At 35.8% G+C, this 19,573-nt stretch overlaps 2 protein-coding genes across 2 annotated transcripts; both read left to right on the top strand.

Moving 5' to 3' along the window:
* The first annotated feature begins 8,405 nt into the window (after window positions 1-8,405).
* Window positions 8,406-9,356, top strand: LOC128567912 (olfactory receptor 5H8-like). The gene has a single exon (XM_053565525.1). The coding sequence runs from the start codon at window positions 8,427-8,429 to the stop codon at window positions 9,354-9,356; it is 930 nt and encodes a 309-aa protein (XP_053421500.1). The 5' UTR covers window positions 8,406-8,426.
* An 8,443-nt stretch (window positions 9,357-17,799) lies between these two features.
* On the top strand, window positions 17,800-18,741 carry LOC128567911 (olfactory receptor 5H8-like). Its single transcript, XM_053565524.1, has one exon. The coding sequence runs from the start codon at window positions 17,812-17,814 to the stop codon at window positions 18,739-18,741; it is 930 nt and encodes a 309-aa protein (XP_053421499.1). The 5' UTR covers window positions 17,800-17,811.
* Window positions 18,742-19,573: the final 832 nt, after the last annotated feature.

Here is a 19,573-nt window from a genome sequence, read left to right as displayed (position 1 = left end):
TGGATTACATTTATAGATTTACGTATATTGAACCAGCCTTGAGACCCTGGGATAAAACTAATTTGGTCATGATGTATGATTTGTTTGATATGTTGCTGGATTCTGTTTGTTAGAATCTTGTTGAATATTTTTGCATCTATATTCATTAGTGATATTGGTCTATAATTTTCTTTTCTTGTTGGGTCTTTTCCTGGTTTGGGGATCAGGGTGATGTTTGCTTCATAGAACGTGTTTAGTAGTCTTCCTTCTTTTCTACCTTTTGGAACAGGTTGAGTAATATAGGTACTAATTCCTCTTTAAAGGTTTGGTAGAATTTTGACGTAAAACCATCTGGTCCCGGGCTTTTCATTTTGGGGAGATTTTATATGGTTGATGTTATTTCCGAACTTGATATGGGCCTATTCAACATTTTCACTTGATTTTGGTGAAATCTTGGAAGGTGATGTGCTTCCAAGTAATGGTCAATTTCCTTCAGGTTTTCGTATTTCTGAGAGTAAAGTTTCTTGTAATATTCATTAAGGATTTTTTGGATTTCTGAGGAGTCTGTTGTTATTTCATCTTTGTTATTTCTGATTGATGAGATTAGAGATTTTACTCTTTTTTTCCTGATCAGGTTGGCCAAAGGTTTATCTATTTTGTTGACCTTTTCAAAAAACCAGCTTTTTGATTTATTGATCTGTTGTATTATTCTTTTGTTTTCAATTTCATTTAGTTCTGCTCTGATTTTGGTTATTTCTTTTCTTCTACTGGATTTGGGGTTGGAGTGTTCTTCCATTTCCAGTCTCTTGAGATGTCCCATTAAGTTGCTTACTTCCTCAGTGTAACCTGGCTTATTGTACCCTCAATGAATCCCCAACAATAAAAAAAGAAGTTGCTTACTTCCTTTCTTTCCATTCTCCTGAGGAAGGTTTGCAGTGCTATAAATTTCCCTCTTAGAACTGCCTTTGCGGTATCCCAGAGGTTCTGGTAGTTCGTGTCTTCATTGTCATTTTGTTCCAAAAATTCGGCAATTTCCTTTTTGATCTCATCTCTGACCCAGCTATCTTTCAGCATAAGGTAATTTAACTTCCTTGTTTTTGTATGAGTATGCAGATTCCTGTTGTTACTCATCTCAAGTTTTATTCCATGATGGTCTGAAAAGATGCATGGAATAATTTCTATTCCTTTAAATTTACTGAGGTTAGACTTGTGACCTAAGATGTGATCAATTTTGGAGTAAGTTCCGTGGGCTGATGAGAAGTATGTGTATTCAGTTTTGTTGGGATGAAATGTTCTATAGATGTCTGCTAAATCTAAATGCTGGATGGTTAGATTTAAATCTAGAATTTCTTTACTCAGCTTTTTGTTGGAGGATCGATCCATCACTGCCAAAGGAGTGTTAAAATCTCCGACTATTATAGAGTTGGAGGAAGTCAAGTTGCTCATGTCTGTTAGAGTTTCTCTTATAAATTGAGGTGCATTCTGGTTGGGTGCATAGATATTAATAATTGAAATCTCATCATATTGAGTCTTACCCTTAACAAATATGAAGTGACCATTTTTGTCCTTCCTTACTTTTGTTGGTTTAAAGCCTATTGTATCCGCAAATAAAATTGCAACACCTGCTTTTTTCTGGTTACCATTTGCCTGAAATATGGATGACCATCCTTTCACCCTGAGTCTGTATTTGTCTTTTAAGTTAAGATGTGACTCTTGTATGCAACAAATGTCTGGCCTGAGTTTTTGTATCCAGTCAGCTAACCTGTCTCTTTATAGCGCAGTTTAAGCCATTCACATTAATGGAGAGTATTGATAAGTTTGGTGAAATTTTGGGTATTGAGTTTTTCGAAAGTCTAGTGGGCATTTTTAATCCTTTTGCCAGTGTGGAAGTTGGAGTTTGATCAGAAGTTTCTGAGTGAGTTAAAGAAAATATTTGCAAATCATGTGTTTGGTGAAAAGTTTGTATCTAGAATTTTAAAAGAGGTCTCAGAACTAAATAATAACAAAACATAATTTCAAAATGGGGAAAAGATTTGAACAGACACTTAACCAGAGAAGAATTATAGATGACAAATAACTAGAAATATCACCCAACCCACCGTGGTTCTTTATCTTTGTTTTTCCTTGGCTCTTCCCTCTTTGCCTAGTAGCATTTCTGTCAGATGAAAGCTGGGAAGCTAGTTTATTTCTGAATTTGAGCTGCAATTTGCATGAGGACAACTTTACTTGGTGTTGACTCCTTAGTGAAATCTAGATCTTTGGCCACATTAAAATTATTAGTATGTTGGGCAGTTCCTGTAGCTCAGTGAGTAGGGCGCCGGCCCCATACACAGAGGGTGGTGGGTTCAAACCAGCCCTGGCCAAACTGCCCAAAATAAAATAGCCGGGTGTTCTGGCGGGTGACTGTAGTCCCAGTTACTTGGGAGGCTGAGAGAAGAGAATCACCTAAGACCAGGAGCCGGAGGTTGCTGTGAGCTGTGATACCACACACACTTTCTTACCAAGGGCAAGAAAGTAAAACTCTGTCTCTAGAAAAAAAAAATTATTAATATGTTTTGATTAGCTTAGGCAAGACCATACTAATAAAGGTTTTCAGAGCAACAAACTTTCCTCTTTCTTTCTTTCTTTCTTTTTCTTTCTTTCTTTCTTTCTTTCTTTCTTTCTTTCTTTCTTTCTTTCTTTCTTTCTTTCTTTCTTTCTTTCTTCCTATCTATCATTTATCTGTCTATCCTCTATCTATCTATCTCAGCTGATGTTTGCCTGGACACATCTTAAGTATTACCTGTGGAAAATAGTGGCGTAAAGTGTAATTTCAGTTGTTAAAAGAACTGTCTTTTCATAGTTTTAGTTATTAAAATTTTCACGTGTTAAAAGAACTGCAGTTAATGGTTGCTTATCATTTCAAACACCGTAATGACCTGTGGGACAATCTGTCCAAATCCACAGTGCCCAGTAGAAGAGCTACACCTTATCTTCCTACAGGAAATCCTCAGATGCTCTCGGGAATTTCTCACTCCTTCCTTTTCTAGCAAAACCACCCTGTTGTATCATTGGTTGACTCTCATGTTGAAAGCAAATTTACAAAAACCACATTATTCTGAGCTTGGGAAATGAAGCTTACAAAATGAATCACTGTGCAACAAATTGCTGTCTTTGTTATTGGCATTCCTTTGCTACTGTCGTTTTTTTGTGCTTTAGAAAGACTAGCACTATTCAGGAACTCCACAATTTTTTCAAGATATGATGAGTAAGAGAGATGCAATTTCTGTAATATTCACTGTCATACATGTATGTGCATGTGTGTATATATGTATAGTTTAAAGTGATGTTTAATTTATAATGATTTAGATTGGATTTAGAAGATGCCAGAGAAGATGGGTGAGAAATGGAGAGCAAATAGTACATTTTCAGTATATTTTATTATCATGACTTAATCTGGATAAACAAAATAGCTATAAGATGGATTTTTCTCCTTTAACATTTTGATCTTGTTTACTTAATTTAATGAATTTATAAGACAAATTCTGGTGAATTGAAAAATAAATACTTAAAAACTAATTTAGAAATTCTGTCATAATGATTCTTATATAAACCATCTTTCTGATGATTCAAATATAAATCCTCATTCAGTTGAATTAGGTATATATTCCGAATAAAACTTTTAAGGTAAGTCACTCCTATATTCTTTCACCCTCCCGACAGTTATTAGTTTAGTTATCATAAATAAAAATATTAATAATTTGTATATCATAGAGAAAATGTATTTCTAATAATCAGTTTATTACTTCATAAATTCCAGCCTTTATGGTTTAATAAGTATCCACACACAAATTGAATTTGAAAATTTTCAGGTAGGTAATTTGAAAATACTAAACTTTACTACTAAAAAGTAGTAAATACTAAACTTTATGAAATAATAAACTGATCATTACAAATATATTTTAGGATTACATCAAAGAAAATCATATCAAATAAAGGTGCATTTAATAACTGGAATTATTAGCTTTGCCAGTTTTATAATCTGTATTAGTTTCTAGTCTTTGTTTTATTCAGGTCAAAAAAAATTGTGGACAAAAACTATGTTCCCAAGTAGTAAAATCAGGAAGATTCCCAGAGAGTGTCAGGTGTAATCATTGTATAAACAAACATAAAGCAATTTTTATTAATAAATATGTAAAGATGTTTCAGGAAATGTTGATATCTTTACGAACAACACAAAGTTTGGAAAGTAAAATTTAAAATTAAATGTTTTAATTCAAAGGAACATAAAAGTTGAATTTTGAATAACAGAAAAAGTAAAGAGTCCAGGCTTGACATCTTTTACTAAGTCTGGGGTTGACACAAACATTGACCCCTCAAGCCTCTGACCTTTCTCCTTTATTCAGTCTTCAGCCTTTCTCCAGGGCTTGCCTTCTCCAGTCCCTTTGCTTTGCCTTTTCTGATCCATATATGTGTCTGTCCTTCTCTACCTACTTTTCTTCTTCCTCTTGTTCTCTTTTCACCCAGCCAAGTTTCCCTTTCCACCTCTCTATTCCCCTTCTCCTCTCCAGCTCTTACTCTTTTCTATCTTTGAAAACTTTCATTAAAGTTCTAAGTTCTTTAGAAAATAATTTGCATTTGTCTATGGCAGCAGAAAAATGCCAGCAGACAAATGCCAACTATTCTCCTCATTTCTGAGAGTGCTCCGTTTTATTTCACTTGCTGTTGTGACACTTGTTACTCATTTAATTCTCATTATTCTCTCACCTCAATTCTATCACAGAATAGAAAGTGCTCCCAGGAAAGCCGCTAAACATTCCCTGATTTCCACACTCAGTGATCTCTGTTCACTCCTCCTTCTACTAAAGCATTTATTTTGATATGTGGCCCTGTCCTTCACTTTGTCCTTGAAAAGCTGTCCTCTCCTCAGGTCCACACACTCAGGTTTTCAGCATTCCTCCTGCTTCCCTGATTACTTGGCCTGGTATCCTTTTCTGGTGTCTCTCTAGTCTTCCTTTTGTTTGAGTAAAGGCTTTGGTTGACAAAAGAAAGTAGTTTATAGAATGGATATTGTCTCTAACACAGAAAAATTGCCATGGTTTGAAGAATCAACTGGAAAAATGGGTTGTAGAAGAAGCAAGCAGACCAGCAAGTCAATAGCAGCAATCATGTCCCAACATTAGCTCAATGGATGCTGCTCTTACTCCTGCTGACGTTCAGATGCCCAACAAGGTCAGTGTCATAGTAGTGGATGCAGGTATATTTGCTGGAGTCTTAATATTGCTGCTTTCACTGTTTTTTGCACTAAAATTCTTTTTTTTTTTTTTTTTGAGACAGAGTCTCAGTATGTCACCCTCAGTAGAGTGCCATGGCATCATAGTTCAGAGCAGCAACCTCAAACTCTTGGGCTCAAGCAATTCTCTTGCCTCAGCCTCCACAGTAGCTGATACTATAAAAAAAAATCTTTGTTTATACAATGATTACACCTGACGCTCTCTGGGAATCTTACTGATTTTATTACTTTTACTACTTGCAACTATTTTGTTGCAGTTGTGATTGTTGATTTTAGCTGGCCCGGGCTGGGTTTGAACCTGCCAGCCTCGGTGTATGTGGCCGGCATCCTACCCACTGAGCTACAGGCACCACCCCCCAAATTCTCTTTGACCTTGTAATTGTCTCTCTTTCTTTCTATATCCCCAATCTAATTTGGGCAGATTTGAAAGGACAAACATAGATCAAGTCCCTTACTCTAGGAGTAAGGAGGATGGGAAAATATCTTCATAGCTTTGTTTGCTTCTAAAGTAAAAGGTAGTCTCTGCTTATCACAAAGAATCATGTGGTAGAAAAGGGGATCAGATGTTGTCATCTAATAAATGACATATGCAGTCATTCCCCCTTTTTATAGGGCATACATTCCAAGACCCCCTGATCAATGCCTAAAAAAATGTTGAATAGTACTGAACCCCACATATTCTGTGCTATGTTTTCTCCTATACATACTACCTGTGATAAAGTTTGGTTTATAGGTTGGCCAGAGTTAGATTTAACAACAATTACTGATAATAAAACACAACAATTATTACAGTATGCTCTATTAAAAGTTATGTCAGTGTAACTTCTCTGCCTTAAAATATGAGATCTGACAATTAGTTCATAAACTTGTCCCATGAAAAGTGCTGCACACTTCATTGCAGAGAATTCATCCTAGAAAAAGTGCTGCACCCCTCATTGCTGAGTAGCACTATGGTCACCTTTGAAGTACTCCTCTGGGAAGCTATTCACTGATTCCAGTGCCTAGTCCACCCTTCAAAGCGTCAAAGCAATTTTGAAACTCTTTTTAGGAGTGACCATCAGAGCTGCCATTGCGCAGCACACAAAAACATGCAACAACAAGAGTAAATGTGGTTCAGCAAGACACTGCCACATGTTGACATGAACACAGCTGTGACACTGACGTACCAAGGTTATGAAACCTTACCAAGTTGTTTTTACAGTGCTGCCAGTGTAGGCACACAGTGGCAAGTTTGTGACCTGAACTGTCAGACCTTCATGCCGTGAGATCTCTGATGGCCATTTCAAAAAAGGAGCTCGACAATTGTTTTCAAAGGTGAACTAGGTGCTGGCGTTGGTACTTTGCTTCTCAAGAGCAGTACTTCAAAAGTGACTGTAGTGACATTTAGCAATGAAGTATGCAGAACGTTAGGATGAATTTGCAAACTAAATCGCCTGACCCTGTATCATATTGTGTGTAATATTTTAGAGTGCAGTTGATCATGGCTAAATAAAACAATGGCAAACTAAGGGAGACTACTCTATCCACTTTTTCACCTAATATAAGTTCAAGGTTTATCTTGTTCTTCTTCCCTTGTTCTATATACTCTCCAATAGGTGGTCTATAACTATGCTGTCAGCTACTCCCATGACTCAAAAGTCATCATGTCATCATTTTTTTAAAAGATTTAATGGATTTATGCACTTATGCTATTAAGTTATATCACCTAAATGTTCAGTGGACCCTCGTTTTTTTTTTTTTTCTTTGTTTGTTTTTTGAATTTTGGATTAATATAATTGTACATGATTAGTTTACATTGTTCACATTTGTTAGGATAAGTTCAAGTTCTATTTGAGTCCTTCACTCCTGTAGTGTGCCATATTCCCCTACTTTGTATCTATTAGGTGGGGGCTACTGAGGACTCTTCCATATTTTGCCAATGGACCTAAGTTCTCAGTCTCAGTTTTGATGAACTTCTACCCAGTAACCAAGTGACTCAACTCTCCTTTACCAACCATCCCCTCCACATCTAATAGGCAACCAGTCCTAGTGACTCTATATTTTGAGCTCCTTGAATCTATCCTTCTGTTCTTCTCATCACTTGCAATGTCGTATAATTCATGCTGTAATCATTTCATGTGCATTTGAATCAATTGGGAAACACTTTCAAAATGAAGATTCCTAGGTCCACCCTGGTATTTCCGTCTCTATTTCTACAGTGTTACTTTGCAATCAGTATTTCTCACACAAAAAAACCAAAACCAAAAACAAAAACAAAAAAAACTCCCTCATATAATTCTGATCTGTAATGTGTTTTGCAGGAATCCCTGGAAATAGCAACATCATCTTTTTTTTTTTTTTTTTTTTCAGACAGATTTTTACTCTGTACCCCTCGGTAGAGTGTGGTGCCATCATAGCTCACAGAACCTCAAACTCTTGGGCTCAGGCAATTCTCTTGCCTCAGCCTCTCGAGTAGCTGGAACTACAGGCACGGACCACAATGCCCAGCTATTTTTAGCGACGGGGTCTCGTTCTTGCTCAGGCTGGTCTCGAACCTGTGAGCTCAGGCAATCCACCTGCCTCAGCCTCGCAGAGGGCTGGGATTACAGGCATGAGCCACCGCACCCCACCTATATGTTTGTTTGTTTGTTTTAGCAGCAGCATCTTGATTAGTATTTCTGACTCCATTTTCCACTACTTGCTGCCTGTTTTCTATGCTACAAAATATTCAATTTAAAAAATATTTCATAATATGCTGTTCCCGATTTGAAAAGTTTTCAATGCATGACTATTGCCAGAGAATTAAAGTTCAACATTTTTTAAATGGCATTTAATTCCTTTATGAATGTAGGTTTATCTCTTGACCTTGAGTCCCTTATCTCAGACATAGGATCTCTTTATCATATTCAACTGCGTCCTCATAAATGCTCAGAATACCTCTCATTTTTTTCTAATTCTGTTAAATCTAGTGTATAATTTCAATGGAAAGTTATTGTATTTTTGTTGCCTTCTTTTATTCCTACATATAGTTTCCTTCAGTTTAGTGGTAATACATAAAATTGAAAGGCAATCAATCTGATAACACTTCGGGTTTTTCCCAACTTCCATCCCAGAATTTCCACTTGTCTTAATTACATAGTGAATATATATTTTTTACATTTTCTGCATTTTATTTCAGAAAACACCAAGTGAGGTCATGGAAAAAGAAAATGCAACTTTGCTGACACAGTTCATTCTCACAGGACTTACACATCCACCACAGTGGAAAATCCCCCTGTTCCTTATATTCTTGGTGATATATCTCATCACGATTGTGGGCAACCTTGGTCTGATTGCTCTCATCTGGAATGACCCTCACCTTCACATCCCCATGTACTTATTCCTTGGGAATTTAGCCTTTGTGGACACTTGGTTATCATCTACAGTGACTCCCAACATGCTGGTCATCTTCTTAACTGAGAGTCAGATGATCTCTCTCTCCAAGTGCATGATACAGTTTTTTTCCTTTGTAGTCAGTGTAACCACGGAGTGTTTTCTCCTGGCAGCAATGGCGTATGATCGCTATGTAGCCATATGCAAACCTTTACTCTACCCAGTGATTATGAACAACACACTGTGCATCCGGCTATTAGTCTTGTCTTTTGTAGGTGGCTTTCTTCATGCCGTACTTCATGAAGGATTTTTGTTCAGATTAACCTTCTGTAATTCCAACATAATACATCACTTTTACTGTGACATTATGCCATTATTGAAGATTTCTTGTACTGACTCTTCTATTAATTATCAATTGGTTTTTATTTTTGCAGGTTCCATTCAAGCATTAACTATTGGAACAGTTCTTATCTCTTACACATTTGTTCTCTTTACAATCTTAAAAAAGAAATCCCTCAAAGGCATCAGGAAAGCCTTCTCCACCTGTGGGGCTCATCTCCTATCCGTGTCTTTATACTATGGCCCTCTCCTCTTCATGTATGTGCTTCCTGCATCTCCACAAGCTAGCAATCAAGATATGATAGACTCTCTGTTTTATACTGTTATAATTCCGTTTTTAAATCCCATTATCTATAGTCTGAGAAATAAGCAAGTCTTAGACTCATTTAAAAAAGCATTAAGGGGAAAAGTTTAGATCTTTTGTTAATATCTCTCCTCTTTTTTGGTAAAATAGTCACAATGATATAGGTTATGTGTGGGTATAATTTTGTACATGTTGAAATTTTTTTGCAATTGCAATTGTTCTAGATTTTTAATGACTTAAAATGTTAGAATTTAATAATTTAAAATATTCAAAACCATACATGAAATTTTAGTCATATATTTCTCTCATTCTAGAATATTTAAAGCAGAAAAAAATGAAAATATTTTATAGGTTATATGCACTTCATGTGACTTTATAAATACGTGAAGTGATAAAATTTTGTTGCCTCTCAGAAAATAACTCAAGTAAGATAAACCATGCAGTGAACAGGGGTTTATAGGATGGATACTCACATCACATATACCCTACATTGGGTAACAGGTTTCTGTTTAGGTGAGCAGAGCAGATTCCCAGGAATTCTGTTATCAAGAAAAATGCACTGGCTTCTGAGATAGACTGTTAAATACCAGAGAGAAGCTATTCAATCTTATAAATTAAGGAATGTTAAATTTACATACTTAAAATAAATACCATTATTCCTTATTTCTGGAGGCCCAGTACATAAGATTGGATCAAACAATTTGCTTTTTTTTTTTCTTCTGAGAGATACCAGCACACCTAAGGGAAGTGAGTAGATGGATGATAATCCAGTTGCCCTTATTCTTTCACACTAGAGAATTAATATTATTGCATATGTCTTTAATTTGTTAATTTTTATTTCTGTGTGATATGTCCATTGTGCTAATGTTTGCTTGTCAATTATCTAGAGTTTTGCTTATTCATTCACTGTTACGACCCAAAGACTAGATTGATACTATAAGCATTCAGTGTCTCTTTCTTCTGCCATTTTCAAGGTCTGTTTTTCTAACTGGCAATTTCTTTGAATAAGGAAGTAGATGTGAATCCATAAGTATATGGGGCAGAGTATGTAACTGTCAAGTTCCACTTTAGATTGGGTGAATGTGGATGGGGAAGTTGGGAGCTTCTCAGAAACTCAGATGTCCTCTGCATCCTTCTCTTGTGCATGTCTAGTCTACAGATGCCTCTTCTCTGCTTTGTTTTTCAGTATAATCACAACTCCTTTATACTTTTCTAAAATTCAACAAAATTTCTAGTTCATCAGTGTGATCTCATTTCACTTCTTTTACAGATTTATTTCCTTTAGTAAATAAGTTTTGTCACATAAGTTGGATGTTAGAAAAAGATAAAATACACACTTGTGCAAAGCCTGCATTTGGGACTACACATTCTTCTTTCTTAAAAAAGAAACTATATATACAGTAGAACCTCTGTAAGTTGACCACCCAAGGGACTGAAACAAATTGGTCAAATGTAAACGTGGTCAACGTAAGGAACTAGGCCTACCATACTGATATGTACATGTGGTGCATGTCCAGTCTATGAAAATTAGGTCAACTTAAGGAGATGGTCAATGTAGGGAGGTGGTCAACTATGGAGATTCTACTGTAATTATATTTAAAAAGAAATACATAGCTGCAATTAAAATTTTGTTGTATACTAGTAAAATACTGTCATATAGTATTTATCATAATGTGAAGCAAAAGGGACTCTCATATGTTATGGGTGGAGTGTATCGTGTAGTTAACTAATGAGGAAAGATGGCATTACCAGTAAAGCTCAACACAAATATGATGAAGAGCCCAACACTTTCAATTCAGGTAAATAAAATGCATAATCTCCCACATATGAATACAAGAGACATGTACAACATTATTGTAATGAAAGAAAGCTAGATATAGTCTAAAGGTCCAAATGCTAGAGCATGTAAATATACTACAAGTTATCTAGGAAAATACTTTCCCATCAGTGTAACAATGGAACTACACAGCAAAACAACATGAAGGAATCTCACAAACATAATATTGAATGGGAGCAATCTAATCATAGAACACGATAATACTGAGTGATCTCCTAGTACTCTTCTAATACTGGACATAGTCTTCTCTACCTCTATTATGGATTTGTAGTCCAATTTCTCTTTAGTAGTCAAGATCACCCCAATCATCATAGTCATTCCTTTCTTAGCCAATTGATTCAGAGAGATAAGATGACCAAAGTGCCTGGGTGGAAGTTTTAACTTCCAATAAAATGGAATCATGGTGTGTCCCTCTTTGGAACTAAGCCTGTTAGGCCAGCTGAGCATAAAAGTGTAGGAACAAGAAGGAAACTTTGCTAGTGGGTCACTAGAGGTACAGAATGGTCCCAGTCCCATTGCAATTGTTTCTATTTCTAGGCTCATGACTCCTGCCATGAAAGAAACAGCACCATACATTAGAAGCTAATTGAAGGTAATGAGTGGGGCCACACCTACGGTGCATCTTAGAATGGGTACAGGCGAAACTTACTAAAGGTAGAATACAAATGTCTTCATACAATAACTAAGAAAATGCCATGAAGGCTATGTTGAACAGTTTGATGAGAATATTTCAGATTATATATGAAACCAGCACATTGTACCCCTTGATTGCACTAATGTACACAGCTATGATTTAACAATAAAAAAATTAAAAAATTAAAAAAAAAAGAAGCTAATTCAGATAATCTACTGCCTACTGGAGAATCTTTTTCCAGCCCTGCAAAGTATTGGCACCTAGATGGTACTGTAAATGTGTTTAAATTAATTCCATGGTTTTATTATACTGGCTATTTCAGGATGGTAGGGATCATGGAAATATGGTAAAATCAGTGAATTCCATTAACATGGCCCCATTGCCCCAATTCATTGGCTTTGAAGTTATTTTCTTGCTCAAAAAGAAGGCTGTGTAGAATACCATAACAATTAATAAGAAATTCTAAAAGTCCATGGTTAGTAGCTTTGACTGAAGCACTGTGCATAGAGAAGGCATTTCTGTATCCAGAGTAAGTATCTAATCCAGAAACAAAACACTGCTATAATAAAAAGCAGTACAGTGTAACCAACATGCCACCTGATTGAATGGTGACTTGCAGACCAGCTTTGGTAAGTGGAAGTACATATTGCTGAGCCCATGCATAAGTCTCCATCGTGGTCATTTGAAGACTATGGTGTCCACAGAATGTTCATTCTATCCTTTTTATGTCTTGATTATTAAAATCCTCCTCTGCTGAGATAACACTTGGGTGGATATTCACATGAGCTACAAACATTGTCTTAGTGTATATGCGCTCCTATGACTGAAGACCACAGAAATTTATAAACCCAGAAATTTACAATTCCAAAGTTCAAGACCATGGTGCCATTAGGTAGGATTGCACAGGGACTCCTCTCTGCTTCTAAGAAGGCACCTTTCAGCTGAATTTTTTGGAGGGGAGAAAAGCTGTGTCCTCATGTGGTAGAAGGCAGGACAAATGAATCCAAGGCTATGTGAAGGCTCTTTTATAAGGGCCTTGATTTCATTCCAAACGGAAAGAGGCCACATACCTACTCATAAAGTCCTCAATCTTAATAGCATCACATTAGTTGTAAGTAAAATCTTAGAGGAAACACATTAAAATCATGCCATTCTATCCACAGGAAAGCCCTCTCCAACCTCATGTCCTTTTCCAATGCAGAATACATTCATACCATTCCAATAGTCCAAAAAGTTATAAATCATTCCAGCATCAACTCCAAAGTCTCAGGTGTAGTCTCATCTAAATTAGATATGGGTGAGATCCAAAGATATGTTTTATTTTGAGGCAATTACTGGCCAGCTATAAACCTATAAAATCAAACAAGTTTCCTGCTTCCAAAATACAATCGTAGGACAGGCACAGAACAGACACTCCTACTTTAAAAGGGAGAAACAGGAAACAAGAAAGAGCTAACAGGTGTCAAGTAAGTCCAAAACCTAACAGAGAAAGCAACCTTAAATCTTAAAACTTGGGAATAACTTTTGACTCCATGTCTTATCTTGCAAACACAGTGTGGCTGGGGTTGGGTTCCGAACATTCCAAGGAAGCCCACCTCTGTGGGTTGCTGGGTGCAGACCACACCACAGCTCCCATGGCTACCAAAGAACTGCTGGGAATTGCCATAGTGGAGCCTCTCAGGGGTGTCTCTGCTAAGCTGTGAGTTTTTCTGAAGCATCCTTTGAAATCTACATGGAGGAAGCCATGCCTCCACAGTTCTTGCACTCTGCATTCCTAAAGAATTAGCAGCACAGGGACACTGACAAAGCTTAATGCTTGTGTCCTCTGCAAGAATAGCTTAAATTGCACCTGGACTCACCTGAATCCTGTCTGGGGTGGCCAAGGAGAACTATGCCACAACTAAGGGAGCGGACACTAAAAGTGGCCTTAAGCAATAAGTCCCAAGGTTTCATAGGTGCCCCGAGCCCCTCCTTTGAAAACATTCTGCCCTCAAAGCCTTGGTACTCTGGGCCTATTATGGATACAGCAGCCTCAAAGATCTCTCAAACGCCTTCTGAGTCATTCTCCCATTGATGAATAACACTTGGTTTTCTTCTAGCTAAACTAATCTCCTAACCTAATCTCCTAACTGTGTCCATATCATTGGTTTTCTGTCCTACATATGCATCAATAATAAAATGATATTTATGATTCCAGGAGTTTGTAATAGCCTTTGGGACAACATGGACTTCTCATAAACATTCCAATCCACTATGCCCAGTAGAACACCTTCAATTTGTTCCATGGGGAATTCTCTGGCACTCTTATTTCTCTTTCAAATCTTCCGCTTATGGCAAAAGCACACAGTTGTACCAGTGGCTGCCTCTTTTCTTCAACACAAATTAATCTAAACAACATTTTTCTGAGATTGGGAAATGAAACCTCCAAAATGAAGGAGAGTCCAATGAATTGGTACCTGTGTTTTGGCATTCTTCTTCTTCTTCTATTGTATTTTTTTCCACGTTAGAATGCCTAACACTTTTCAGAGATCACGATTTCTTTTAAGATACAGGTAAGAGAGAAATGATTTCTAATCTTCATTATACTCTATAGAAAAGATAAAAATGTCATTTAATTTACTATAACTTTAGATTATGTGTACAAGTTGTAGAGTTAGCCAGTTTAAAATTGGATAAGTCTTATTGGATTATCTTTATATTTTATTTTCATAAGTACATATGGATATGAAAAGTATTAGAAGAAGTATAAAAGTATAAAAGAATTATTCTTTTAATGATACCATATTATTTTGTTAATCTTATTATACTTATTGTGTAAGGTAGCTTGTGTTGAAATAGAACATTAGACTATTTAAAACTGGGTTTAAAGATTCAAGTCATAATGATCTTTATTTTAATTATTTCTGATTACTCTGATACAAATGTATGTGTTCTTTTTAATCACATTTTCTCATTACTACTTGTAAGGTCAGTCACTTAAATATTAAATCCTGTATCCTGTCACCCATTCTGATGATAAGGTGACAGTTATATATATGTGTTTATATACATATATATACACACATGTATATATATGTGTATACATGTATGTGTATACAACTGTGTATACATATATATACATGTGTATACACACTATATATATCATATGTAAGGAATATGCAGAAAATTTCACTGTACTCCTCTCTCTAATAGTTATAACTGAATGAGTTCCCACATACACACAATTTGAATCTGAATATTTTCAAGTATTTAGTGATTTAGAATTTTATGGAATAAGTCAATTCTAAATGCATGTTTGACACTTATAATCATTTCTATTAATTATATCTATTTCTGTATCAGGTTCAAGTCATTTGCTTCAATTATATTCTGCTAAAAAAATGAACTGGCAGAGAGGAAAGTCCACTCAAGTAATCAGCAGAATTTCTCTAGAGTGTCACTTTCAATCACTGTCAGAATAAAGTAAAGCAACTTTTAAATATGGAAAGATACCAGCCACTTTGGCTCATACCTGTAATCCCAGCACTTTGAGAAACTGAGGTAGGAGGATCACTTAAGGCCAGGAGTTCAAAACTGGCTTGAGCAACATAGCAAGACTCTGTCTCTGCCAACAGTAAAAAAAAAAAAAAAATGAACCAGGCTTGGCAACGTGTATGTGTAGTCCCACCTACTTGAGAGACAGGAGGATACATTCAAGGAGTTCAAGGCTGCAGTAAGCTATGATCATGCTACTCCAGCCTGGGTAACAGCATGCGGCCCTGTCTCAAAAAATTAAAAAAATATATGGAAAGAACTTTCAGTCAGTGTTAGTAAATTTAAGAAAAGCACAAATTTTATAAAGCAAAATTGAAAATCAAGTCTCTCATATGTTAATTCCGTATGAAAATAAAGTTGGATGTTGACTAAAAGAAAGAAGAAAGATTTCTAGAGTTGACAACCTTTAACAAAGGCTACGTGCCTTTTTCATTCTTTATTTCTCTTTCTCTCATTTTTTACACTTTCCTAAATTTCTCTTTCTTCTCTCTTCTTTTCCTTCCATACTCTCATCTTTCCTCCTCTTTGAGAGATGTTTATTTAAATGTTCTACAGAAAAAACGTACATTTGTCTAAAAATGCCAAAGGCCCGCCACATTTCTTATTTTATTTCATGCTACACGCTGTTGTGCCACATGTTTTCTATTCACTTTGAATTTTTTTTTGCCTCAACAATATCACAAAATGTTAACTGAAAACTGCTCTCAATAAAAGTATTAAAATTTATTACACCCAAAGATCTTTATTCACTCATTGTGCTTTCAGAGTATTTCACTTTGTCTGCGAATGTCTTTCCTCCTTCATGACTGCAAAACCCAGCTTTCTAGTTTCCCTCCCACTTTTCTGATCACCCTGCTTAATATCCTTTCTGCTTCTTCATCATCTCTTTTGGGAGTCAGGTCTTGGTTGCATTATGAAGTGAACATATTTAACGGATGTTTGTTCTACATAGAAATTCTTAGGGATGTTGGAGTATTCAGCTGGAAAATTGGTAGGAACAGAATACCCAACGTTAGGCCCCACACTAGCTCAGGGAGGACTATTGAGACTGAACTTCCCGTGACAAAGCTCACATTGTAAATACCACTGATGTGCATGAAGGATGCGTTCCATGGAGCTCTTGTACTGCTGCCCTCTCTGCCTTAAACCAAAATTCACTTTTGTCCCTGTACCTTTTTCTTCCTCTCTCTACTTGTCAAATGTAGAATGAGTATGTACCATTGGCCAGCCTATATCATGTCCCTTCACTGTAGATGCAAAAGGAATGGGAAAATGAGTTTCTAGTTCTTCAGTTCTTAGAATAGTAGATGATCTCTGACAGTCACCAAGCGTCGAGTGGCAGGAAAGAGGATCAGATCTTGGCTATCCTTATAAATGACATATGTCTACTTTGTTACCTCTTTACTGTAACTTCTTCAAGTTTCTTTTCTTGTCATTCCTTTCTTTGTCTACTTTCCTATGGATAGATCATCTCCAACTACTCCCTCTACAACCACAATGATGTCAAGGCATAATTTCTATCAAGTTATAGCACATTCATATTCCTGACTAGATCTCACCTGGTAGTTCAGGGGATGCTCACTTCAGAAACATGTCGACACGTCTAGTTCTTAATCTCAGTTCTTAATGATCATCTCCCAAGCCACCAAGTGACTCCTCTCTCCTTCATGAACACTTCTTTCACTTCAAATATGTCACAGAGGACTAGAGATTCTACATTCTGAATTCTCTTTAATCTATGTCATTATCTCCTCCAATGTCATGTCACACACAGATATGACACTTCACCTGCATTTGAATCACTTAAAGAGGGCACTTTCAAAATTCAGATTCCTAGAACGCATTCTTGAACTACTTGATTCATTTCTTTTTTTTTTCTTTTTTTTTTTTATTAAATCATAACTGTATACAATGATATGATTATGGGGCATCATACACTCAACAACCTATATTTTCCACAAAAATACTCTCAGACAATTCTCATGTTTACTCTGATTTGGGGTTCCCTGGATCTTATTAACAGGTTCCTAGTTAATATGCCTGACTCCAATTTCCTTTTCTTGATGCATATTTTCTACACTATCAAAAATAAATTTAAAAATAAATTATGATGCTATTCCTCTTTTTAATATTTTTGGTACATGCTTATTTCCTGAAGAATAAAGTTCAAGATCCTTCACATGGCATTTAATTCATTTATTTTATTTCAGGACCATAAAACCTCTTCCTTTGACACTATTTGTATCCCAGACATAGGACTTTTCCACCATGTTCAACAGTGTCCACGTAAATTTAGTACACATGTAGAATGCCTCTCTTGTGTTGTAAATATGCTAGTTCCTGCACATTTTTGTAAAAGAAATATAGCATCTTAAAAATTTCTTTAATTACTCTAATATATGTGTGTCCAACAATAACAGTATTTATAATTAAAATTATGAGGGCTTTGATTAGCATATAGTTTATTTAAAATCCTCTTCACCAATTTGAATTTATAATTACATTGCCAATATTCCTTTCATATTTATTCTATTTTATTTTAGAGGACACAAGCTGAGGGCATGGAAAAGGAAAATGCAACATTTTTGACAGAGTTTGTTCTTACAGGACTTACACACCAACCGCAGTGGAAAATCCCCCTGTTCCTGATGTTCTTAGTGATGTACCTCATAACAATCATGGGGAACCTCAGTCTGATTGCTCTCATCTGGAATGACCCTCATCTTCACATCCCCATGTACTTATTCCTCGGGAATTTAGCCTTTGTGGACACTTGGTTATCAACTACAGTGACTCCCAACATGCTGGTCATCTTCTTAACTGAAAGTCAGATGATATCTCTCTCCAAGTGCATGATACAATTTTTTTCCTTTGCAGTCAGTTTAACCACAGAAAGCTTTCTCTTGGCAACAATGGCGTATGATCGCTATGTAGCCATATGCAAACCTTTACTCTACCCAGTGATTATGAACAACACACTGTGCATCTGGCTATTAGTCTTGTCTTTTGTAGGTGGCTTTCTTCATGCCGTACTTCATGAAGGATTTTTGTTCAGATTAACCTTCTGTAATTCCAACATAATACATCACTTTTACTGTGACATTATGCCATTATTGAAGATTTCTTGTACTGACTCTTCTATTAATTATCGACTGGTTTTTATTTTTGCAGGTTCAATTCAAGCATTAACTATTGGAACAGTTCTTATCTCTTACACATTTGTTCTCTTTACAATCTTAAAAAAGAAATCCCTCAAAGGCATCAGGAAAGCCTTCTCCACCTGTGGGGCTCATCTCCTATCCGTGTCTTTATACTATGGCCCTCTGCTCTTCATGTATGTGCTTCCTGCATCTCCACAAGCTAGCAATCAAGATATGATAGACTCTCTGTTTTATACTGTTATAATTCCTTTTTTAAATCCCATTATCTATAGCCTGAGAAATAAGCAAGTCTTAGACTCATTGAAAAAAGCGTTAAGGGGAAAAATTTAGATCTTTTGTTAACATCTCTCCTCTTTTTTAGTAAAATAGTCAGAAAATTATGAAGGTTATATGTGGGTATAATTTTGTCCATGTTGAAATATTTGTGCCATTGCAATTATTCTAGATTTTTAATGACTTAAAATGTCAGAATTTGATAAATTTAAAATATAAGTATCTAGTCAAAATCATACATGAGATTTTAATTATATATTCCTCTCATTCTAGAATATTTAGAGAAGAAAAAAATGAAAATATTTTATGTTATATGCTCTTCATCTGACTTTATAAATACATGAAGTAATAAAATTTTGTTGCTCCTCAGAAAATAACTCAAATAAAATAAATCATACAGTGAACAGAGATTTGTAGAATGGATACTCACATCACATACACCCTACATTGGGTTGCAGGTTTCTGTTTGGGTTCGCAGAGCAGAATCCCAAGAATTCTGTTATCAAGAAAATCGCACTGGCTCTTGAGATAGACTATTAAATATCAGAGAGAAGCTATTAAATTTTATAAATTAAAGAATGTTAAATTGATGTACTTAAAATACCATTATTCTTTATTTGTGGAGGTCCAGAACATAAGGTTGAACCCACAATTTCCTATTTTTGTTTCTCTGAGCAACACCAGCACACCCAAGGGAAGTGAGTACATGGATAATAATACAGCTGCCCTTATTCTTTCACACTAGAGAATTAATATTATTGCATATGTTTTTAGTTTGTTCATTTTTATCACTGTGTAATATGTCCATTGTGCTTATGGTTGCTTGTCAATTATCTAGAGTTTTGCTTATTCATTCACTGTTATGACCCAAAGACTAGATTGATACTAT

This window comes from Nycticebus coucang, chromosome 16, assembly GCF_027406575.1.
Source record: "Nycticebus coucang isolate mNycCou1 chromosome 16, mNycCou1.pri, whole genome shotgun sequence".
In the NCBI taxonomy this organism is placed as follows: domain Eukaryota; kingdom Metazoa; phylum Chordata; class Mammalia; order Primates; family Lorisidae; genus Nycticebus; species Nycticebus coucang.
The sequence above is the reverse complement of the archived record's forward strand: the minus strand, read 5'-3'. Positions and strand labels throughout refer to the sequence as shown.

Excerpts from the sequence above, each read along its gene's own strand:
- LOC128567911 (XM_053565524.1), top strand. The coding sequence starts at position 17,812 with ATGGAAAAGGAAAATGCAACATTTTTGACAGAGTTTGTTCTTACAGGA.
- LOC128567912 (XM_053565525.1), top strand. The coding sequence starts at position 8,427 with ATGGAAAAAGAAAATGCAACTTTGCTGACACAGTTCATTCTCACAGGA.